General features: G+C 42.8%; 3 protein-coding genes across 6 annotated transcripts; 1 reads left to right on the forward strand and 2 right to left on the reverse strand.

Annotated features, from left to right (window-relative positions):
* Positions 1-60: 60 nt before the first annotated feature.
* On the reverse strand, positions 61-4,164 carry LOC4338852 (NAC domain-containing protein 78). Of its 3 annotated transcripts, none has more exons than XM_015783769.3 (6): positions 4,041-4,164; positions 2,545-3,334; positions 2,114-2,391; positions 1,246-1,608; positions 561-1,006; positions 61-479 (listed from the first exon to the last, which is right to left on the reverse strand). In XM_015783769.3, exons 2-5 carry the CDS (start codon positions 2,699-2,701, stop codon positions 584-586), a joined length of 1,221 nt encoding a protein of 406 aa, XP_015639255.1. In that variant the 5' UTR covers positions 2,702-3,334; positions 4,041-4,164; the 3' UTR covers positions 61-479; positions 561-583. The 3 variants fall into 3 exon arrangements, with proteins under 3 accessions (XP_015639255.1, XP_015639254.1, XP_066166687.1); XM_015783768.3 differs by having other exon boundaries at positions 1,117-1,608; XM_066310590.1 differs by having other exon boundaries at positions 1,117-1,608; positions 3,702-4,164.
* A 9,631-nt stretch (positions 4,165-13,795) lies between these two features.
* LOC4338853 (protein trichome berefringence-like 7) lies at positions 13,796-17,583 on the forward strand. The gene is made up of 4 exons (XM_015785322.3): positions 13,796-14,980; positions 15,676-15,834; positions 16,863-17,140; positions 17,256-17,583. Exons 1-4 carry the CDS (start codon positions 14,139-14,141, stop codon positions 17,276-17,278), a joined length of 1,302 nt encoding a protein of 433 aa, XP_015640808.1. The 5' UTR covers positions 13,796-14,138; the 3' UTR covers positions 17,279-17,583.
* A 449-nt stretch (positions 17,584-18,032) lies between these two features.
* LOC9271451 (putative UDP-glucuronate:xylan alpha-glucuronosyltransferase 3) lies at positions 18,033-23,228 on the reverse strand. 2 transcript variants are annotated; one of them, XM_015781816.3, is made up of 5 exons: positions 23,074-23,228; positions 22,371-22,542; positions 20,402-20,596; positions 19,652-20,289; positions 18,033-19,361 (listed from the first exon to the last, which is right to left on the reverse strand). In XM_015781816.3, the coding sequence occupies exons 2-5, from the start codon at positions 22,412-22,414 to the stop codon at positions 18,355-18,357; spliced, it is 1,884 nt and encodes a 627-aa protein (XP_015637302.1). In that variant the 5' UTR covers positions 22,415-22,542; positions 23,074-23,228; the 3' UTR covers positions 18,033-18,354. The 2 variants fall into 2 exon arrangements, with proteins under 2 accessions (XP_015637302.1, XP_066166688.1); XM_066310591.1 differs by lacking the exon at positions 22,371-22,542.
* Positions 23,229-25,179: the final 1,951 nt, after the last annotated feature.

A 25,179-nucleotide genomic window follows, 5' to 3' on the forward strand; every position in this document is an offset into this window, starting at 1 on the left:
GTACTGTAGGCATGTGCAAAACATTATATAGTACCAGGAATCCATGCCAAAACAACGAACTTAGGAGAAGATTAATAGCAAGTAAATAGTAGGCCAAACCATGCAAACTTACATAAGGTTTAAGTGCAGTCATAACACAATATACACTAGTTTGATAAACAAACTTTATTCAGCAGCAAGTAAATAAGGTAACACAAAGCGAATATCTGATCCTCAGTAGCGCGCCAGGCTAGACAAGTTCGGATCATAGAGCATCGCCATCGAGAACTAGGCCAAACCTTCAAAACAATGTACATTGTTGGCCTCACAATGCTTGCAGTGACCACCAGTTCGAGCACTGGTAAATCCAGCAACAGTCCACGAGAAAGATTCAGCGAGGTTTGGCTTAGCTCGGAGCGGCAGCAGGTGGCCATGAAGACACATCTGTTGCGCAGTACTGCCAGCATATGGAATCCCACTAGGTCATCAGTATCAGAGTCCTGAAGATTTAATAGCAGCAACTAAATTAGCCCGAAATAATTAATACCTGGAAAACAAACAACTTAAAAACGAAACTGTACCTCTAGAACGGTTCTGGACTTAGTTATGACAGTGGGAACTGCATGCTGGGTTTTGAAGCAAAGCCACCGTTATTAGCAGCAGCAGGTAAATCATCAACAATGCGCATAGTTGGACGCGAGTCACCAGATGGAAAGGCAGCAGATAGAGTAGTACTGTATGTGAACTGATCCATGGGATAATGCCAAAATTGGTTGTTTGGCAAAGGATATGCATAGGATAATCTTGTGTCTGGAGCAAAGATATCATCCATATTTACATAATTTTCACTGTTAGGAACTCCAAAGTATGTGGGCTGTTGTTCAGTAACACCAGCATTGGACGGAGAAAATCCATCACCATTTGGCACACCCAATTCAGCAAGCCCTGCAATTTCATTGTACAGATCATTTGTGCTAACCTCAAAAGCATGAGCTTCAGCCTCAGACATTGGTGGGAGACCAGAGTGCTGCAAAATAAATAGATAAAATAATAAGCCCAGAGAAAAATCAGACATTTTTATATGCCCAAGCATAAAAGGAATACAGGGAGATCTGATAATGAACAAGCTCTATCTACCTCCCCAACAGGGTTGCCATGATGAGGAGAATCAGTTAAAAACCTAGAAAGTTCCTCCAATACAAGCCCCTCAATTACAGGACTGTCTGCATTATTGACCACATTAGAACAGTTGTCCACAGAAACTACCTCATCACCAATAGATTCAACAGAGTGCTGGGAAGGCAGTTCCATGAGAGCACTTTCACCAGTAACAGTAATATTTTGATATGTTGATCCATTCCCAGCACATACATGAGGTAAATGCTGCACAGGTAGTTCCTCAATAGCTCTGGCAGCAACAGAAGGCTGAACACGTGTATCATCAGTAGAATTTACTACCTCTGAAGAGGGCAGCAATGGAAACACAGAAGTTTCAACATTTGGCAGCAAGGGAAACATTTCAGCATCTGCATGCTCCCATTCTTCTTCATTAAATGGAGCCCCATATTGCTCCCCAATCCTTGGACCAAGGCCACTTTTCTTGAAAATTTTGCAGAGGACAAAATCATCCTGAATGTTTAATTAAAAGAACTATTGAGTACAATATCCCAAATAGGATACATAAGAGTTATAAAACCAATAATAGCTTTGTTTTAACTAAATCAAAATCCAAAAAAGTACTTCATCGTTGATAACTGCTTTTCAAAAAAGCAAAATATTGGCTATCATAAGAGTGAGAAAAATAAAAACAAAACAAAGGGTGCCTAGCACAATTTGCACTTTAGCCCCTATAAATCAGCACAAGGATCAATATTCTATTGTTTTTTATCTGTTTCTGGAGTTCTAAAATTTCTTCAATGATAACTACCGCACATAAAGAGCATTATTAGCCCAGCCATATTCCACTTCTGTTACTAATGGTTTAGAATACAATTTTACTTCCAAAGATAATAAAAAGGAGATAATAACAGAACGATGAACATAAAATAAGGAATTACTAAATCTTGATCACATAAAGCTAAGTGTAGTTGTGAGAGCTTACTCGACAAGCAATACGCATACTAAATAGCATTACCTTTGAGAAACCAGCAGAGACCAATTGATTGTCTTCCATTTTGTATTCGTACATCACCCAATCAGTCCTGTTGCCTTTAGGTGCTTTGCCTTCATGAAAAATCAGTGTTTTCTTTGACCCAACAATGCGAGAGTTAAGCTCAATCGTTCTATCTTTCCCACTTGTTTTCCAGTAACCATTTGGTGTGGAACGATTTGTCCTAGACCCATTAGGATATTTCTTGTCTCGTGGGCAAAAGAAGAACCATTCAAGATCTCTGCTCTGGAGACAGGATTGAGCTGCAGAAGATTGATGCATACAAATTAGAGCAAAATTGTGCATAAAATTGAGAATAAATGACATGTTTTTCTTGAGAAATTGTCTTCGTGACCACTATTTTATCATTTATTTAAAGTTTCTAAAAACATCATAACATGAGAATTAGGAATTACCAGGAAGATCCCAGGGAGCAAATTTATACAGTTCAACATCTGATATAGCTTGAATAAGAGGCTTCTTTCCCATAATCTTCCTTTTCAAATAGTATGAAACAAGTTCAACATCTGTTGGATGAAAACGAAAGCCAGGTGGCAAGCAAGTTTGAGCCATCACTGCAGTGTATATCTTGCCTTCAGCACCAATAAGACAACAGAGACCTTTGTTTAAGGTACAAGCAGAAATGCTTCACCAAATAATGCCAATACCAATAATCAACAAGTGATCTAAGATTGACCAGTAAGGGAAATGTTTGAGTGCTCAAACAACAGAATTTAGGAGCACAAACAATCAAGAGAACTTAGGAGAGAGCTGCTTTTGATGTTTGAGCACAGAAGGAACAAGAGAGGACTTCAGAAGATTGTATTGCGTGAACACAGCAGGACGGTTCACTTAAGGGAGATCAGGAGGTTGATCAGACCAAAAGGGAGATTGGTCCAACCTCAGAGAGAACAGAAGACGTGATTGTTGAGAAACAATCTTCGGCAAGACTCAAGCAGAGTTTAGATCGAGCACTCAACCGACAAATGTTTCTGAACCCAGATGAGAGAAAACTTGAGTCTTGCCAATTATGCTAACTACAACTGATTCACATGATAGGAAGTATTAGCACAAAACTCCAGGTGATCCACTTGTATCAAGTGAAATCTCGGAATTTTATGCAATATATGAACCAGAAGTAGCAGGAGAGGAAATAAGGATATTCCTCGCTGACTTCAGCAGACATGGGTGATTAGGATCAAAATCCTGCAAGTAAAATAAGACAGACATAAGAAACATGAATGGTCATATAAAGCAGAAGGTACAGGTTTTCCTAAAATATGACATTCTAAACCCTTGATAAACCCTCATGAGCATGTCCAAACAAAGAAAATAGGCAGCTACTACTTTAATTTTCGGAGGAAACCGAAATAGAAGGAAAACTGAATATCGAATACGTATGTTACAACAAGGAAATCACAACTAGTTTTTGGTTGATTGATATTTCCCGGTGAAATCCCCCCAAAAGAGATAATCTTCCCTTCAATTGAACCTGGAGAATTCCAGATCTGTCCTAAACCACAGGTCAACGATCAAACGGAACCCCCAATCAACCTAACCAAAAAAACCGTACCTAAGTCAACGCTGCACAAACCAATGCTCTCCAAGCAATCCAATCCTAAATTAGGCCCCAAAATCGACGATCAAATCGATCTCACACAAAACCTGCATCACATCCACCACCCTGATCCGCGACCCCGAACCTATCGACGAGACCAATCCGATCCACACAAATCCATCAACCCCCATCCCCGAATCGTCGAACCAAACCCCCAAATAGCCACCAACCCTACCCCCCAACCCCAAGACATCCCCCGACGCTAACCGCGCCCTAATCCAAAAACCCGCACAGAACCAGCGCGGATTGGAGATCGGAGCAAGGGATTCGAGAGAGAGATCGGGGTGAACTTACGCGGAGGAGGCAGGGGAGCCAGCTGGTCGATTGGGGATGCCGCGGAGGAGGAGGGAGGTGAGCGCCTGCGCCTGCGCCGCCGTCTGGTCAATGGAGAGGATGAGGATTTTCGGAGGAAGCAACCGCTCGCGTCGCTGTGATGGGGGCTCTTTTATACCCCCCCCAGACGCGGTGGCGTGCGCTGGTGCTGGGCCGAGAGGCTGACGAGTGGGCCCCACGGAATCGGCTCTTTTTACTTCCGGGCCCGGCCGAGAGGCTGACGAGTGGGCCCAGGAGATCGGCTCTTTTGCTTTCAGGCCCCTCCCCCCTCCCCTCGCCGCGTCGTGCGGCTTCGAGGAAGCTTCGCATGCACGCGACCTCGGTTTTGGCTTTTTTGCAGTCGCCTCCCCGGTGCTGACTTTCCTGCGTTGGTTTGATTAAAATAAGTGGAAAAAGAAAAGGTTTTGGAAGGTTTTTGGGTTGTTTTGGTAAGTTTCCCCCGACTCGGTAGTTGCCCGGCGATTTCTTGTCATCTGTTCGTTTCTACGGGTGGTTTAGTGACTTGTGAGAGGCTGAAGTGTGGGGCCCTGTGGTTTGCGTGGAGGTGTGGAGGGGAGGTGGTGGTGGTCCCTACTTCGGTTACTATTGGGCCGCATTTGAGTGGTTTCTTATAGTTGGGCTTTATACTATTTGGGCCGACCAGATGTCTTAGCTCTCTGGTTTGTGTACTCCTGTCACCGCTGACAGCCTGGTCTTATGAAAGATTTTTCTTGTATTTTCCATAGTTAATTCGAGGGTCAATCTTGGTCAAGAATTTATACATTCAGTTAGGAGTAGTTTCTGCTTATTACACCTAAATTTGGCACCTATGGACGAAATAGGGGAAAATTGCCAAAGTTTGGAAAGTATCGGGTTTCCTTCACAGGGCCGATCAGACTGCAGGTATATGGGCGGTCTGACCGGCTAGTAGGGCCGGTCTGACCGCAGGTATGTGGGCGATCAGACCGGCAGGGTCCAAGTCCGAGTCTGTTTTCGTCGGGTGTCGGGTTTTCTTGCTCGGGAAGGCATGTTTCGTATTTCCTTTGGTTTCTATCCCGAGTTGGGCATGAAGAAGGGCCTGTAGGGGGCAAGACCAACCCCTATTTAAGGGACAAGGCCGGTTCATTGTAAAACCGCCAAATACAATTTACTTGAATCGTTCTTTTACTATGTTTTCTATTTTACCTTAGTTTTAGTCTATCTTTGTCGGTTTGCGCCGTAAACCGTCCGCCGCCGCTGTGAGAGTGCGACACTTCTTTGTAGGTTTGTCCTGAAAACCTTCTGTTTTGCCCACGAGACGGGTAGTTATCCTCATATCAATCTAAATCGGCCTAGAGGCTGATTTTGATCTCTAAATCGGCTCCGCTAGCCGGTTTAGCAGTTTTTCTCAAAAACCCATCTTAATTTGGCCCTTTGGCTAAATCGAGGTGGTTGGCGACTCTATATCACCGCAAGGCGTTTAGGTGTTGCGATCGTGCTTGTCGACTTGTCAAAAAAGTTGCCAACACGATTTTTGACGACTTCACTAGGGAATCGATCTATTCGGCTTTATTATAGCCAAATATTTTGATCTACTGTTCGCGTTGTGATCTTGCTTGATCACGCTCGGGTGTCGTCGTCGGTTTAGTTTTCTGGCCGAATTGTTTTGATTCGGCGGAATTTGTGATCAATAGCAATAGCAATCGGATTGTTTCTGTACAATCCGATCTGCTACACACGGTATAAAAAAAATCAGGCTATTAAAGCCGATTTATTACTGCACACGGTCATCCAGAGGTACACGTGTGAATAAGGAGCAAGGCAGTAATACTCGTACACCCTAGCAGTACACGGCTATTTTTAATTAGGGAAAGCAACAGCCGATCTTGATTAAAGATCGGTTAATTGTTTTTGCTACGTGCTCATATCAAGTATACCAAGGAAGTCAAAAGACCGTATATTAATTTATTCGGTCAACGATTTCGGCTATGAGCTATATGGCCGGATTTAATCAAGAAATTTCTTCATCAACTATGACGAGCGGGAACGGGTTCAACAATATTACTGCACAATACATTAGGACCGATCAAGGCGTCGTGAAAGGAAATGTCCCGCTACCTCAAGTTGTAGTTTCACCAAAGGTAACCTCCGATTCGCCCAACCCGTACTTTGCTATTCAAAACGTTAATAATCATTGTGTAGATGCATATGCTATTTCTAGTTTTGCTCCTATACAATATGCTTATAATGCTAGGGGGGTCAATGGGTGATTATACAGCCGATTACACAGGAATCGGCTATATGCAAAACCTAGCTAACGGTATGACCGGTCGTGACACCGGTCTAATCGTATCCTATGCCGGTCAGACCGTGCCCTATTCTGGCCAGATCGGATCTCCTTTGGCCGGTCTGACCGCACCACTAACCACCGGTGACCGGGCCATGGGCCGGTCAGACCGGTTCCCTGGGAGTTTCTCTAGGTTTTCATACCACGACTAGCAGTACTGATTTTAATTATTATTTATCACCTGTTAATACTGTTAGTCATGCTATTCCACATATCCCTAATGCCTACAATGATATTAATAGGGTATATCCTCCCGATACTAGGTATGGCCAATATAACAATATTGTATCGCAACAACCACCTTTTAGGCCACCAAGTTCACCACCAGATCCACCAAGGCCTGAAACTGTGGAGGATTGGTTTAGAAATATTATCAGGGAGAATTTAGCAAAGCTAAGGAATCGCGCTAGAGAGTACCAAAAGCCGTATCCTGATTATTATGACATTTTCCCATATCCTCATGATTATAAAATTCCTGAATTTACCAAGTTTAGTGGTGAGGATAGTAGGACTACATGCGAGCATGTAGATCAATTCTTAGCGCAATGTGGTTGGGCTAATAGTGATACTTTTAAATTGGCTTGTTTTCTTTATTTTTGTCCGGTACAGCTTTTACATGGTTTACTTCTTTATCGGTAAATTCTATTCATACTTGGTGTCAATTAGAACAAAAATTTCATGATTATTTCCACACTAGTGAGACTGAGCTTAGGTTGTCTGATTTAACATCGGTTAGGCACAAATACAATGAATCTGTTGTTGATTATATTGAAAGGTTTAGAGATGTTAAAAACCGATGTTTCAATTTGAAAATAACTGACAAAGATTTGGCCGACATTGCATATGATGGATTGCTTGATTCTATTAAAGAGAGATTGAATGGTCAAATATTTCTTGATGTTGATCACGTGTTGCATGAAGCTCTGGCTCAGGAAAGCCGAGTGGATGACAATAGCTTAAATGCTAATTTAGATGATAGTGCAATATCATGTATAGCCGAACCAAGCGATGGTTCGGATTGTGGTAATAATTTGTGCAATGATGCCGTAACGAGTATAGCCGAACCAAATGTTGATTCGGATTGTCTTACTAGTTTGGATGATAACGCAATAACTAATATAGCCGAACCAAGTGTTGGTTCGGATTGTGTTACTAGTTTAGACAATGATGGAATAGTCGAACCAAGTAATGGTTCGGATTGTGTTGCTAGCTTAGAGAATAGCATCATTGAAAATATAGCCGAACTAAATGACGGTTCGGATTGTATCACAAGCGAAAGTGAAATAGCATTATCACCTAAGACCGAATCACAAATCGGTCATGTGGATGTTGGAAAAGATAATGAAAATGTCTTGCGGGATAGTAGTGAGATAGAATCTAAAATAGTTATGCATACATATCAAAGGCCGTATCCTGAACACATAGATTCGGTCCCGTACCCGCAAGGATTTGAGGAGCCCAACTTCACGAAATTCACAGGTGAGGATGCTAGAACAATAATGGAGCATATCGGCCAATTTATTGATCAATGTGGTAAGGCCGGTAGCGATGATTTGCTTAAGTTGAAGTTGTTTCCCCTTTTTTTGTCAAACTTTGCATCTACATGGTATAGTTTGCTTGCTCCTAGTTCAATTTCTACATGGTCACAAATGGAGCATGAGTTTCATGATTATTTCAAAGATGCAAGCTTGATGGAGCAAAGACCGATTGATACTTCATCGGTCACTTGTGAAACTATTTCGGTTACATCTATGCCTAAGACCGGAATTGTTAGTGATCCTCTCCCTACTAGTTCTATTGATGTTGACAAAAAGAAAGGGAAAAGTGTTATTATTGGGGATCATCGGCCCAAGAATATGATCAAAAATGCGAAGGCCGAAGATCATAAAGTTGCAAAGGATGGGTCATCTAATTCCCAAAAGACCAAAAAGCCGAAGCTCACTTTTGAGATGCTTATGGCTAAGTACAAGAAAGGTTTAGCCGGTCAACGATTTGATAATCAAACTAGTGATTCAAAAAGACCAAGATCATCTCGTAGAAAAAGATTTGGTCAAACACCAAAGCAATCGGAGCCATCAACTATACCAACTCCATACAAACCTCCGGTTGTGATGCCATGGTATCCATATCCAATGTCACCGTTTGGTTATCCTTTTATGTATTACGTACCGTGGATGCATCAACCACCTATGCCGCATTATCAGGAGTGGAAGGAATCACCTAGGACAGTGCCAAATCATTCATCTAACTCAAGACAAGACCGTTTTCCTCAAAAGAATCGGTCCGGTAGATCAAAGGTGAAAAATGTGAAGAAGGTGTGGGTGAGGAAAGAAGCCAAAGCTCCGGAGGTCGTTGTTATCAAGGAGGAGTTTCAAGATGTTCATGTACTTACTGGAGATGCGGCGAAAACTATACAAGCGGAGAAGACTGAAGCCGACGCCGTTGCTGTCGACATTGGCGGTCTGACCGAGCCAGCTGGCCGGTCTAACCGCCAGACTACGGCCGGTCTGACCGGTCCTTCTAGCCGATCTGACCGACGGCTTGTGGCCGGTCTGACCGGGCCCAGAGGCCGGTCTGACCGGGGGGCATTGAAGAAGAGTGGGAAAATTGAGAGCAACATAGGAGCTTCCACTTCGACCAAAAATATTAAGAATCATTGTTTAGCTCATGGAAAACAACCACAGCTGAAGTGGATACCTTCTGGCTTATCTCGCTCTCAAAAGAGGAGGCTACAACGTCTTCGAGCCATAGGTCAAAAAGAAAAGGAGACCGAAGATGTAGAGAATAAAACATGTAATAATTTAGAGCCTCGAACAGCACCTAGGCAAGTGTGGAGATCCAAAGAGGTAAAAGTTAAGAGAGCGGTGATTTCCCATAGTAGAGATAAATCCAATTTGATGATAGACGAATCATTGGTCATTAGAGATAAGTCTCCTTCACATGATGCTGTGGATGTTGGTGCGGTGTTCGTCTTGGCTTCGAAATCGTGCAGTCGAGAAAGCTGATTTTGCTTGGGGGGCAAGACATAAATATGCTCATGAAGAAATCAAGAGAGATGAACGGCGATGGATACAACATCACATCTTTGAGCCGCCGTTTGTTGGATGCTAAGGTAAGGTATAAGTTTATTGTGTTTATCGTTATATGCCTATGCCATGTTAGAACATTGCTTGCTATCTAGCACATGTGTGTTTTTTGCTTATCAAATTAATATTATACATACATGTTGCAAATGCCAGTTCTAAGTAGTGGAATTGGTAGGTTGGCATATAATTTGTTTGAAGTATGATTTGGCTCATGAGTCTTTGATATTTATTTAAAGCCAAATTGTATGTGTTTTTATGGATCACCATATAAGATATAGATTTTATAATTATTGCACCATGAAAGTTTTGCTTATTAGTAATTCGGCTAATGTCAATGGTCAATGTGATGATTTATTCTAGAGTTGTTTTCTTTAGAAGCATTGGCATTGTTAATATTTTGCATACATGCTCAAGTCGATTACTTACATTTGTAGTTTATTGGAATTCATGTGTGTGAGGCATATGACTTTGGTGATTCATTATTGATCATACTTCAATTGGCTAAGTGTTTTGATGCCATGATGATTATTGTTTCAAAAGCCATTTGAATTAGTATTCATCTAGACATGTTAGTTGGATGTTATAGTTTTTCATATGTCTAGAGAAAAAGGAATTTTGGTCCAATAATTTGATACACCAAGCATCTAGCTATTATGTAAGGAAAAATTATATACTAAAGGCCGATGCTTGATTTCAAAAGTTTGGACGAAATTGGCAAAGTCATAGACCAGAGGCGGTCTGACCGGCATTGCACGGCCGGTCTGACCGGTGGTACCGGCGGTCTGACCGGCTCTACATGGCCAGTTTGACCATGTAGACAGGGCGGTCTGACCGGCATTGCGTGTCCGGTCTGACCGATCTCGGGCAGAGAGCTGGGGAGCACGTTACAATTGATTAAAAGGCCAAATTAATTGTGAATTCGGATATTTGTGCCCATGAGTTAGAAATAGCTTGGAGAATTCCTTTGATTAGATATTTGAAAGATCCTACACTTAAGGTTGATCGAAAGATTCGGTGGCAAGTGTTCAAATATTATATCACTAAAAAATAGATGGAGTATTACTTAGATAATGATCAATCTAAAGTTGCTAGGAGAGTAGTACATGAAGGGATTTGTGAAATTCATCAATAGGCCCGTAAGATAAATTGGTTGCTTAGGAGAGTGGGGTTTTATTGGCCGAAAATAATTGATGATTGTTTCAAATGTTATATAGGGAGTGAAGCTTGTTAACGGATCGGCAATGTTCAATTAGCGCCTACCGCTGTGTTGAATCCTATCATTAAACTATGGCCGTTCCGAGGTTGGGCTTTGGATTTCATTGGTCAAATTTATTCTTCGTCATCAAAAGGGTATTGGTTCGTGCTAGTTGCAATGGATTACTTCACTAAGTGGGCCGAAGCCGTGCCGCTCGAGAATATTACTTGTACGGAGGTAATTGACTTTATTTTGAAGCATATTGTTCATAGATTTGGTATTCCTCAAACGTTAAAGGAGCTTCTTTTATCTCCGAAGAAGTGAGAAGTTTTGCCGAATCTTATGATATTAAGTTGTTGAGTTCTTCTCTTTACTACGCTCAGGCTAATGGATAAGCTGAGTCAAGTAATAAAACATTGTTGAAATTGTCGTTTTGCCCGTTGAGGTAAATCTTGGCTCTCTTCGGTATTTCAAGCAAGACGACTTGTCAGTTGAAGATTACAAGACCTTGATGGGAAGCAATTTTGAGGATGTCATCGACAAGCGTTTGAAGACTTTGAAGGAGATGAAGACACTTCAAGACGGTGTTTTCAGAGAGCGATTAATGGGAAATACTTGAAGAAATACTTCCCGAGCATTTGGCAAGATGCTTAGGAAATCCTATGGCCGGTAATTGGATTATCGCCCTGAGATAACATATTCTATGCTTTTAGGTTCACGTATGGTCACCAAAAAGGCAGGGGGCATGTGTTTACACCCAAATCTGGCACCTATGGACGAAATAGGGGAAAATTGCCAAAGTTTGGAAAGTATCGGGTTTCCTTCACAGGGCCGGTCAAACCGCAGGTATATGGGTGGTCTGACCGGCTAGTAGGGTTGGTCTGACCGCAGGTATGTGGGCGGTCAGACCGGCAGGGTCCGAGTCCGAGTCTGTTTTCATCGGGTCTCGGGTTTCCTTGCTCGGGAAGGCATGTTTCGTGTTTCCTTTGGTTTCTATCCCGAGTTGGGCATGGAGAAGGGCCTGTAGAGGGCAAGACCAACCCCTATTTAAGGGACAAGGCCGGTTCATTATAAAACCCCCGAATACAATTTATTTGAATCGTTCTTTTACTATGTTTTCTATTTTACCTTAGTTTTAGTCCATCTTTGTCAGTTTTGTGCCGTAAACCATCCGCCGCTGCAGCGAGAGTGCGCCACCTCTTTGTAGGTTTGTCCTGAAAACCTTCCGTTTTGCCCACGAGACGGGTAGTTATCCTCATATCAATCTAAATCAATCTAGAGGCTGATTTTGATCTCTAAATCAGCTCCGCTAGCCGGTTTAGCTGTTTTTCTCAAAAACCCATCTTAATTTGGCCCTTTGGCTAAATCGAGGTGGTTGGCGATTCCGTATCACCGCAAGGCGTTTAGGTGTTGCGATCATGCTTGTCGACTTGTTGCCAACATCTGCATCCAATTAATTTATGACTTGTAATCTCTCCTGAACTACTCCATTTGTTCTAAAATAAACCAACCTCTTACTAAAAAGTGACACATATTCTAGAATAATTAATCTAAATACAAACTATGTTCGGATTCGTTGTAGTACGAGGTTGATTTATTTTGAGACGAGTAAAAAAAAATTGTAATCCTCTATTAACAGTGAGCTTGCTCGATATAGTTCTACACCTGTGGTTGCACAGCCCACCATAAATCTTCTTTATATTTTTACGGTAGCTGATAGTGATGGCTGCAAATTAGCACTATCGAACACCCCCAGTAGACGCAGGCGGAGGAGGCCGGGTCGCTGCGAGCTCGCCGGTGACGGTTAGCGGCTTACCGTCGGTGAAGTGCGGATTATGGAGCTTGATCGCCGGTGACGCCCGGTCGCCTATCGCATCTTACGCGGCCCGCTAGATAGAAAACCCGACATGCAGTCGCAGACAGCTAAGCAATTAGTCGATGCAGCTGAGTGGTTATATATTGGCAATTTTTCTCTTGTTTACAAGCAAAAGATGCTTTTGTGTAATTGTTTATTATCTGCAATCTGCGAGCGGAGACTTGCTGAGCAGATGCAGTGTCATTGTCGAGTGAATCAAAGCATTTGACAACTATACTTCTTTTGTGTCCATGGCTTCCAGTGGAATGCCTTTTCAATTCGAGTACATCATTTTTCAATCACTTGGTAGCTGTCCGTACCACTTGATTTATTCATGCGGTTATGAGACGATTGAAAGTGGTGGGTGTGGTGGAGTGCAGGTCTCCAACAGAGCTTAAAATATAATGCATGTAATTACATACTCTATATATTTCATATTACAAGTCATTTTATGTTTATTTTAAACTAAGTCTCTTTAAATTTAAATTTGATCAAGTTTTTAAAAAATATCAATATGTCTAACACAAAATAAATGTACTATATACGATACATTTATTAAACTAATTTGGTTTTATAGATGTTTTGATTTTCTATAAATTTGATTAAGCTTAATGAGATTAGACTTAGGATAAATTTAAAGTGACTTATAATATTAAACGGAGGGAAGTAACACCTTTAGTATAAATTCAGTGAGGTGATACATTAATGATTGATAGTCAGTCACTTAGCCATGTTATTTTGTGATCTGATTTTTTTGGTTTTCATTTGCACATTTTCTAAGATTTTAAAACGGTGTGTTCTGTGAAAATTTTTCATGAAATATTTGTTTCTAAAGCAACCTTTTCAATTTTATAGTAGCTATTTCATTCATTTACACTCTCAAATAGCTATAAGAAAAATCAAATTACCCATCTATTTCAGTTATCTCAACGGGCCTTGTCTCCATCCCTTGAGTATATGATGTTAGTGCTTATATTTCTTAATCGAAAAAGAGCTAGCGAAAAGAACCTTTCTTAATCTTATCATCAAGGTAGGTAATCTGGCCATTTATAAATTCTTTCATCCGGCAAGCAAAGTACAGGCGCCAGTGCAGCACAAATCAGGAAATTCCAGAAGCCTTTGCGCCTCTCCCTCCCCGCACACAGACAGACAGCTCCAACCAACACTTGCACGCTCAATCGCTTCCCGCACCCAAAACCACAGACATGTGGGCCCCACCGTCTCTCTGACCCCACATGTCAGTGACATACCCCACTCCCAGCCCCCACCTGCCGCAAGCAAAGCAAAGCAAGCAAAGCAACCGCCTCCCCTCGTCGCCCCCCCTCTCCCGGCTCGCGCCGTCACGCGACGCGCCGCGCCGCGACGCCGACGCGAGCTCGCGGGGTTACAAAGACAGCTAGCTCGCCTCGCCTCGCCTCGCCGCGCCGCGCCGCCGCCACCCGCACGCCCGCATAGCGGAGGCCGGGCGGCATTCGGGCCGATTTGGCGAGCTGGGGGAGCCGGCGGATGGGAGATCTGGCGGCGGGGTTGGAGGAGGAGGAGGTGGTGGTGGTGGTGGTGGTGGCGTCGAGATAGTGAGCGCGGCTAGAGTGGTGGTGGTGGTGGTGGTGGCGTCGAGATGGTGAGCGCGGCCTCTAGCCGCGCGGGAGGCGGCCCCGCTCGACACGCCCCGAGGGGCGGCGCGGGGCCCGGGAGCCCGCGGGTCTCTGCGCAGCGAAGGAGGTGGTGGTGGTGGGCGGCGCCGCTGCCCTCGGCCTCGGGCGCGTCGTCGCTGGAGCGCGTGGCGCTCGCGTTCTTCCTGGCCTCCGTGGCGCTCGTGCTGTCCTGCGCGCTCTACCTCTACGTGTTCCGGTACCTCGGCCGTGGGAGCGCCGTCGCCGGCTTCGTCGGCCGGGACCTCGAGCCGTGCGACGTGTTCGACGGCGCCTGGGTGCCCGACGCCGGGTACCCGCTGTACAACAGCTCGCTGTGCCCGTTCGCGGAGCGCGGGTTCAACTGCCTGGCCAACGGGCGGAGGGACACCGGGTACCTCAAGTGGCGGTGGAAGCCGCGGCGGTGCGACGCGCCGAGGTTCACCGCCCGCGCCGCGCTGGAGCGGCTGCGCGGGAAGCGGGTCGTGTTCGTGGGGGACTCCATGAGCCGCACGCAGTGGGAGTCCTTCATCTGCATGCTCATGGCCGGCGTGGACGACCCCAAGACGGTGTACGAGGTGAACGGGAACGAGATCACCAAGACGATACGGTCCTTGGCGGTGAGGTTCGCGTCGTTCGACCTCACCGTGGAGTTCTTCCGCTCGGTGTTCCTCGTCCAGCAGCGCCCGCCGCCGAGGCACGCCCCGAAGAGGGTCAAGTCGACTCTGCGGCTGGACAGGTTGGATAATATCAGCAGGAAATGGGTGAATTCAGATGTGTTGGTTTTCAACACCGGCCACTGGTGGACTCCGACCAAATTGTTTGAGATGTAAGATCAGTCGCTTCAGTTTGGTAACCTTTTTAGTTCTTTGTTCTCAGCATCATACATTAGCTTTGTCATATGAGTATCTATTATCAGAAACATTTGTTGAGTGATGAATCTTAGGCATGTGCTTCAGTTTGGTCTGATGGGTAGCACAGAACCTTTCATTTTGATAAATACAGTTGGGGAATAGGATGGGATCTGTTCATTTGAATTTATCACTAAATTTGAGTATCTCTATGCCTCTAAGCAAAGAGAACCACAATTGGTGAAGGGAAACTAGATGGCTTCATGTTTCTAGTTCCCTAGTTTTCTAGTTTCTCCATGTTACCTTTACACGTTGATGTTGATTATTCAAACCTAGGCTTCATCCGATTTGTGATGGTACTGTTAAATTGGCAGAGTGAACAGTTGCTAATACAGAATGTATTTGCTGGATGTCATGCATCTCAACCCATATGTTTTCCTTTCCCGTTTTAACATGTAATTTGTTCACTGGTCTCATGACATTGGGAACACACCAATTTTATCGTCTTTCAGTACAATTGTACAAACTACAAAGTCCACTTCAAATTACTTTCTCGTTGTTACAAACAAGCTGAATAGAGTTTGTCATACCTAAATTTCCCTTTATATTTTTCTGTGAGAGTTAAGTGCAATGCAATTGATATTATTAGCATTTCTGGCTTGGTCATGCGCAGGGGTTGTTATTTTCAGTCTGGACGAGTGCTTAAACTAGGAACATCTGTCGAGGCTGCTTTCAGGACGGCATTGGAGACCTGGGCTTCATGGGTTGAAAAAAGAATCGATTTAAACAGAACTCATGTTTTCTTCCGAACATATGAGCCGTCCCACTGGAGGTTTGCTTTCTGAATGCAAACAACTGCTCTTTTCTGTACAACCTGTTTTTCATACCTTTTTATGAGCATAATTTGAAGTGACTTTATAGATGCAATATTATACGTATGCAGTTTAACCATGTCAATTCAAATGAGAATAAATTATTAAGAGTGGGTTAGTAAGTAAATTTGTCAATGTATGGCCAATCTATAAAATGTGAATTCACTAGAAAAACATTCAGTATTTGGCAACTTCACATGTTAAAATGAGCATTTATATCCATAATTCAATGCCCAAGTAAAGTTCACACATAAATTTAAATCATATTAAGCATTAGAACTTTTATTTGGCAATGAGTATAGATGATCGCAGCAATTGATGATTGTGGGCTTATGGCATATCCATTTTGTTATGCTAGTAATCTGGAGTCCTTGTCCATCTGCATCTCATCAGTGATCAATCCAATTTCGAAAGCTTTATTTGACCTGCATTCTGATTTAGTTATTCATAATTTGCTTCTTGCACTTTATCACCTTGGATTTGAGAACCATATTCCATTTTTGTTAAAGAGGGGACATGTCTGAACAATTCACTGAAAATTTACATTACCATTTCAGTGAACTGTCAAAATCTTCTCACTGTTTCCAATACGAACTGTGACAATATTATGTTGGGTCCTGGGTCCATCTAGAAACTTCAGCCTCGCTCGGTTGTGCACTTGTGCTAGTTGCTGTGCAGCTACAGTCCCAGCATCAGAAAATCGGCGGCGGCTGTGCTGCTGCAGCTAGCTAAGCCGAGCACCCTCTTCATCTGTTTTCACCTTGTCATTCTACATTGTTAAATTTTGTACTGCAAAATGTCACCATTATCTCTTCAATTCTTAGAACTATGGTATAATCTGAGACGACTATGGTACCTCAAAACTAGCATTTCCTGATTTTCTTTCTATTTATATTATTTCCTCTATACGTAACATTTGACAATATCAATTCTGTCCTTTGTTTCCTCTTCTGTAAGAACTAACTAAAGAATTGTTTCACCTTTACAGTGATACAAATCAAAAGGTATGTGAAGTAACAGAACAGCCTTCATCAGAGGCCAAAGGAAATGATAAGAGTGAATTTGGGACTATACTTGCCGATGTTGTGGCAAACATGAAAGCTCCTGTCACTCTACTAAACGTGACTTTAATGGGAGCATTCCGAAGTGATGCTCATGTTGGCACCTGGAGTTATCCTCCCACTGTACTTGATTGCAGCCATTGGTGTCTCCCTGGAGTTCCTGATGCTTGGAATGAACTGGTATTTTCATACCTTTTAACAAATGGTGAGTTATGATAATGGCTACCTTCATTTCTCTATCCACAAAAAGGCAAAACTATGTACTCCTATTTAAGAAGTATCACTAGATTTGACCAGCTTTTCACATTCCAATTTCACAGGTTGGCGAAAGATGGCTCGGTGACTGCTGACTCTTGACAGTATACTCAATATAATGTTTTTCAGCTTGAATATTTCGAACTGCAGTTTTGTCTGCTAAAGAACAAGAAAACATGAAACAGTGTATTTTCCTAGGTTGTTTACTGTGCTTCTACATTTTTTTTCCTCTTGTACAAGGTGATGCATTAGATTTTGGATGGTTTCATTTGTCTGTACGTAGTGATAATACATTCTATACGTTGTAAATTACATGTTTCAACATGTATGTACTATTGTACTAACAATTCACTTCATACGTTGTCATAATATCTGCTCTTTTTCAACAATTAATGAAGCTCGCAAAGCTGGTAATACTTGCAAATGTTTTGTTCTACTACGTTGGTTATTAGAGAAAGTTTAATAATATAGCCAACTACTAACTCCAATTTATCTATAGCCAATTTAATAGCTCATTCATACAATAGTTGCATACTACACTATTAATACCTAGTCACATCGGTCATACACACACTGCGTTTTGGAATCCGTGCTACAGCTAGCTATAAATCTGTAGCCCGCTGCTCTTCTCTCCCCTTATTTATCTTCTTAAATTGCAGCTGGCTTATAGCCTGCTACTGTACCTGCTCTTATGTAATGTACGCATCTCAATCATGAACATTTAAGACGTACAGCGTCAATCATGAACATTTAAGACGTACAGCGTACTACACAATTGGTACTAGTTCAAGAGCTCAGGAATGTTTCCTGCACTATCCTAGTAATTGTTAACTGCGTTGTAGTACAAGAAAAGCTTTACTTCCATTATAACCAACAAAGGACAGCCTCTCTGTGCAGCATCTCTTTCCCGCAGTACTCAGGTTTTTCATCAAGGAATTTACATTTGCCATAACTAATTAGCTAAACCAACCCGAAAGAATTGTTAGCTGTCAACAACGCAGCGAGACACAGCTGCAGCCATGACAGCAATGGAGGGTGTTTTTTTTTTCTTTTGTGTGTTGGAAAGGCCTAAGCATGGCAACCTACACAAGCTGTTTCTATGCATGTATAGTGCTATATAGGATGGATTTTTGTGTACTAATAATATCTTGAGCTATCTACAGATCATGAGCTTGATATTGTCGCTGGCACAGGGTTGTTGTTCGTTGGGTTCTTCTCACCCCAATGCAGCAGCATGCTCTCCCAGTAGCAGAACTTCTCGTAGCAGATAGTCAGTCTTGGATCGGTGATATTTCGCCGCCAATGTCCATCTTCCAGGTTTGCCTTCTCAGCCTGCCTCCGTTCCCATTCCAGCCCAGCCTTCAGCTTTGATCTCAGCAAGCAATAGGACTGAAGCTTCTCGGGCATATTGTCATGCACCTTCCACCACCGGGCGTGCGCGACATCGCTTGCGAATTCGCGCATCAGGGGGATGTTCCAGTTGCAGTCATAGTCTCTGAAGCACAGCCATGGCTTCATGCCCAGGTAGTGGAGGACATAGAGGATAGGCGGGTCTGCGCCAAACAGCTCAGTCTTCTTCGCCTTTGCAGAATCGTCGTCCCCCTCCCAGAAATGCTTCAAGAAGTTCATGTGCTTGGGGATGCGGTGCCACCATGTGAATATCTCATTCAGATATCCTTGGTCACCGCCGTTGTACGATGTTATCTCATTGATGTGATCCATCAGTAGCTGGAATGTGCAGTTTGACGGCTCGATGACCATCACACCGGAGTTGAAGAGTGTCGCATTGTTGCCAGTTGCGGTGATCTCTGGCATCGCGAACAGGAAGTCGACGTTCCTCAGGATAAGGAGATCAGCATCTATGAATATGATCTTGTCATAGTCGGTCAGCTGCCACAACCTGAACTTGCTGTAGTTCCACTCATTGTAAGCATCGCGCTCAGCTTTTGGATTCCTGATTCTTTGGATAACCCTCACCTTCCAGCCTGCAGCCTCCAATCCTTTTCGGTGGTGATCACTTATCGTGTCATCGACAAGGATAACCAGATCCCTAGTTGACCCTGCTTGGCGAATGCTTTGAGCTGCTGAGATAGCACCACAGACATATTCACTTGCTGAGTGCAGGATAGTAGCATATGCTTCTCTTCTTCGATCCACTGAGTAGAGTCTTGCTGCAGCAATACAAACAAATGTTAGCTACTGAGTTTCTAATTCAGTTCAGAAAAGACTAAAAGCTGACATTAACATGTGTTTATGGAGACTATAACCACGACAGACTTGCCATTTACAATGTACTATTAGATTCTAAATGTGCAGAAAACAGTTCTAAACATGTTTTAGTTAATGACAGCATTCTAGATTGCCTGACTCTTGGCATGCATATCAATTGATCTAGGTAACCATAAGTGGAATAAGATTGAAAACTCTAGGCCAAAATTTGTTAACTAAAAAGGCAACTAACCTTTTGCTTTGAGCGGAACAGCAAGCTCGCAGGATCCAACTGGAAGCCTGAGCTTTTCTCTTAAAGCCTTTAAGTCAGGGCTATACAACCAAGCATTGCCTTCATGTTTCACAAGGTTCTTGCACGGGAAGAGATTAGGAATAGGGAAGCAGTCAGTAACAAATAGCACATGGACCTTCTGGTTGCCTTTCGAAGAGGCTACAGCCAGTTTTGCTGCTGAGAGCTGCAAATGGAGTCGTGCAACATCTCTTGACCAACCGCCCACCCGGGTGCAGGGAAGTTTCACAGCAATAACATCAAAGTGTGAGCCTTTTCGAACATTAGGATCTGGAAGTGATGGACAAGCCGGTATATCAGTTTCTTCCTCCTCATCAATCCATTCAGGATACAGGGTGTCCCAAGTAATACTGTCTTTGGCATGCTCAAGTCTTACAATGGAAACAGCACTTCCTGGGAGCAACTGTGCCCAAGATCCATACTCAGTGCTGTTAAAATTCAAGAGTCCAACTTTGAGCTTTTGGCTACCATCATTGAGATTTTCCAGTGCCTTATATACATCCTCCCACTGAACATCAACAGATGATACATATCGTGGGTCATAACTTGGTTTGTCCCATATCCAACCAACATCCACATACCTGCAGAGAAAATGAGTTCACATGAGAAAATAATAACAGCATGTAGGTATTTGGCTTTCCTTTTACCCTATATAAGAAAATTCAATGGGACTTCTGAATAAGTTGTGCTCACCGAGAACTTTGTAACTGATGCTCGTAAAAGGTTGGAGTTAGGAGGGTAAGGAACGTCGCAGAAGTGATAGCTAGGAGCAAATATCTCAAAGTTTTGAACTTGCAACCAGAGTTCTTTTCAAGGACAAGAACTCCAAAATTTTCGACATCTTTGTAAATCCTACTTTTGGGGGTCCTCCTCTTAGTTGTGTCATCACTGCAGAAGGTAGAAACATATTCAGTCTCAATATATTTTCAGAAACATTCAGAGTTTCAGACATAAATGGACTACTTTTGCCAAATAAGATTTAGTTAAAAGAAATGTGTCAACTCATTGATAGCCTTAGCCTCCTCTTAGCCTAGAATGCTAGCGAAATAAATGATAAGTTAGCTGCAGATTCCACAATATGTGAATTTCTGAACTCTCTGCGACTACATGAATGCATATTATGTCCTTTTTAATCCCTTTCACTTTCATTTAAATCACAATCATATAGACAATAAGTGCACGGTCACTACAAAGCAAAAACCGGTTCTGCATGATAGAGGACCTCTTTGCAGAGCACAAATGGAGGATTCTCATAGGAAGAACATATGCTTTAACTAAAAGGTTAGAGGCACAAATGGAAGTTTCAGTGAACCAAATCTTGCATAAAGGTACCCCTAAAAACAGCAGCAAGGATGTAGCAGCTACACTCGTAAAAATAGCACTCACAGGTACCTACTTTCCCCTAATGATTAGCTCAACAAGGTAGATATGGAATAATTTTTATATACAGGAAGTGCTATTATATCATCCCTTGAGTATGCTATAAAAATACTCAAAGCACTTAATTACAAAAACACAGAGCAATGCCAAATTAAAAGTATCCAAAAGTGCGTTCTTCTATAAAAAAAAAAGGAGAGGAGAAAATGCAGTATATCCGCTAGTTGGATGTGAAAGTGAGATACACTAAAAGATGTTTCCCAATAAAATAAGGAAACCGAAACAACAAAAGCAAAGTCCTCAGCACTAATAAATATTCTTATAAAAAATATCATATGGACATCTATTTCACAACCTTCCTGCTTCACTCATCAGACACTTCTTTGAGGAACAGAAAAATCATCACTACACAATCACAAAGGGTCACTTTGCACCAAACACACTCACATGGCTTCAATCAACTCAAAATTCAAAGTAGGATCAACCCTTCAACACCCGTTGTGACGCACGAATTAGAATTCGCAACCATGACAACCAAAAGCAAACATAATCCTGACAAAGCATAAACAAAAATCAGGAACCTAACCACTCAACTACTAATAGTATAGCACACAGGCGATGAGATGATCCAAGAACGCTGAGATCACCCGACGGCAACATAAGCCATAGCCTGCATCCCCTACACGTCACACAGTGACAATCCAGCACTAATAGCACAAAGATTTTTTTTTTTTTGGGGAAACAAAACCAGTGGCACAAAGTCAGACTTGCATATCCCACAAGAGTCAGTCGCCGACCATGTCATGCCATCATCATCAACAATACCGGGGCACCATTGCATCATCCAAGAGATTCAGCGGTTGGTCCACGAAGAGGTCAAAACGCCAAATCCTGATGAACAACACAATCAACCAAATGCGAAGGCTCCATCGCTTAACAACACAATCGATCGCATTAACCAATGCGAGCGCCACTGTCCGTTGCGTGCGTGTGTTCATCGCAAGATTTTGGATTGAACCGCACCGCACGCACGGGAATTCACCCCCAATTGCCCACCCCCTAATGCAGAGGTTGCTCGCGAAAGGGCTTAAACCACCAACCACTACACTACACCACCAGCAGCAAGTAGTAATTAAAGTGGAGGAGGCGGCGAGCGAAAGAACCAAGACGACGTCGACGTCGACGTCGACATTGTCGCCGTCGCCGTCGCCCACCGTCTCCACCGGCCGGCAAGAAGCGGCGGCGCGAGGAAGAAGAAGAAGAAGAGATTGTGGGGGGATCTTACGACGGCGCTCCGGCCGGCCGGTACCGCGTCTCCAGCGATCCCATCGGTGGTCACGCTTCTTCTCCTCTCCTCTCTCTCTCTCTCTCTCTCTCTCTCTCTCTCTCTCTCTTCTTTCTCTCTCTGGAGAGGAGAATCACACCGCCGCCGCCGCCGCCGAGGCGCCGCTTCTCATCTGCAATGACAACGACAACAACAACAAGAGCAGGGCAATGTCATGTAAAACATGCAGGCCACCGGCACAACGAAGAACATAGATAACCAGATGGAGAGAGAAAAAAAAGGAGAGAGAAAAAGATGAGAAAAAGAAGAAGCGAGCACGGACACCTACACACCATGAACAGGAGAGGGAGAGGCTAGAACGGTGGAGTCAAGAAAAGAAGATGAGGAGGAGAAAAAAAAAGAAGAGAAAAGAGGCAGAGTTGGAGACCCAATGCAAACATGAGCCTGACACCACAAAAAAAACCAAGAAAAAAAAGGAGAAGAACCCCAATAAACAAAACCAATCTACTCTGCCGTTGATCAGAGAACCAGAATCAACACGAACCGAAAAAAGAATAAAGAAAAAGGTGTTTGGGGGGGGGGGGGGGGGGGCAACAACGAATCAACCAAATGCCGGTGCCATCAATGGAACAAGCACTCACAACTCAAGAACCAAGAACACACCACGAAATCACAAGGAAAAAAAGGGGGTCGCCATGGTTACCTGCAGCGAAGGAGAACCTGAATCGGCGAAGCGGGAGGAAGAAGAAGAAGATGATGATGAAGAAGAAGGCAGGTGAGGTGAGTGACGGCTTGTGCTCCTCTGCCTCTCTCTGTATCTCTCCACAAAGGCTACTCCTATATACTACGAGAGCTCATGAGGAGGAGAAGCTCGTTTATATATTTATAGAATTGCGTGATTGCATCTCACGCGGGGAGGAAGGAGGAGGCAGAAGAGCAAGCGCGAGCGAATGCGCGGCGCACTGAGCCGCGGCGGCAATGGCGATTACTGGGATGGATTTTTCTCTTTCTTCCAATTATGAGATTATACGTACAGTGGTGTACTTCGGGTCAAGGCCAAATCTTTCGAAGGGGGGCCATACGCATCGAGAGAGTGAAGAAAAAAAATTTAACATTTAGTCGGTGCGTGTTCTTATCTCAGAAAAAAAAAAGCTCGAGTCTTTAACCCGGGAGGACGAAAGCGAGCACTGAAAAACACTTCCTTCCTTGGAAGAAAGTGCAGGGATTTTGCTTAGCGTTGCAGGAATTTAATGTGTTTTTTTAATAAAGAAACATTTTGTTCTCTGCCTATTTTGCTGTGGCGTGTGTTTATTTGGAGTGGAAAAGAATACTCCTAAAATAACTTTATATTTGTCATGTATAACTAAATAATAAGGGGCATTTGCAAATTTACCACCGGTTTTTTCAATATTGCAAGGATGCCACTCGAATGATAGTTCTAGTGGCATTTTTGTAATTTTCTAATGGCAGTTTTGCAATAACGATTCAAAATAGTGGTAAATTTGTAATTGCCCTAAATAATAGTCACGTTGTTTAGCTATATGTAGCTAAAAGTAAGATCTTTTCGAATAGACGTATTACTTTTTGGTAACAGATAAACCAAAATAAATTAGCTTTTACTTTATACTTTTTTTTTTAGAAAATACATAGAAGATGTGTTTACATATACATTCTCTAACGTGCCATTTTAAGGAATGTATAAGAGATGGATTACCAGGTATTCAGTAAATATTGTCTTAAAAAAAAGGGTATTCAGCAAATACCTACTCCTACCTAAAATGTACGCTCTTGAGATTATACGTAGCAGTATTCAAATCTCGATGGATAAAGCTGTGCACCAATTAATCGACTACCAAAGTTGGTTTTTCTTATCTGTTTTTTTCATGAATGAATGCAGTAAGTAAAATCAGAAAAAAAAAATATTGGGGATATATTCCTAATTGTTGTCCTTTTAGAAAAAAAATGTTTTCCTGTTGTTATCCAAATACCTGAGACACCTGTTGTCTGTCAGGCTATCTTTTGACATGAACTTTTTTCTTCCTTTATTTCTTTTTAAACACGTGAGCTTATGTCAGGCTATCATTTTATTTCTAGCTTAGACTAGAGATATCAAATTTTCATCTATAGCATGAAGGTTGATAAGCAGCTTGTCTACACACCCCCCGCACCAAACCGTAACATCCATAATTACGACCAAGTTATAATAAAATGTTATAAAAAAAATCAGTCGATATATCGACTAACTTTTATGACATAAACAACAACCTAGATCAAATCGATGTTGTATAATTGTGATGAGGTTGATCATGCGTATACATACGGACGACGACGTATGAATTCCCCTTGCCGAAATTGCGAGATCAGATAGTGGTGGTGGGGGGAAAGGCCACGGGATGGAAGACGATCTAAGCCGCCCATGGCCATGATCGGGGTCAGGAGTTAAATCGGCGTGGGTCCTAGCTCCTCGGTGGCGATTTTGGAGTTCAATATGCAGTGGCGATCGCTGATTGAGGAAGCTGAAGAATGCAGTGCTGTGTGTTTTACCAGATGATGATGTGATGGAGTGGTTGTGGTGCATATGGTTTGGGGCATATCTTGGATTTTGGTTTGCTAGGGAACATTCTTAGTGCAGGTTGATTCCTTTTCACTGGCGGTTCACTGTTTGCTGAACAAGGTCACTTACATCGTCTGTTTTTTGACTTTAGCTGTGTTCTTTATAGAGGTGGGACCCATTTCCTCCGCACGGAAAACGGAACGATGAATTAACCTATAATTAATTAAATATTAACTGTAAAAATTTAAAATATAG

Source organism: Oryza sativa, chromosome 5, assembly GCF_034140825.1.
Source record: "Oryza sativa Japonica Group chromosome 5, ASM3414082v1".
Taxonomy (NCBI): domain Eukaryota; kingdom Viridiplantae; phylum Streptophyta; class Magnoliopsida; order Poales; family Poaceae; genus Oryza; species Oryza sativa.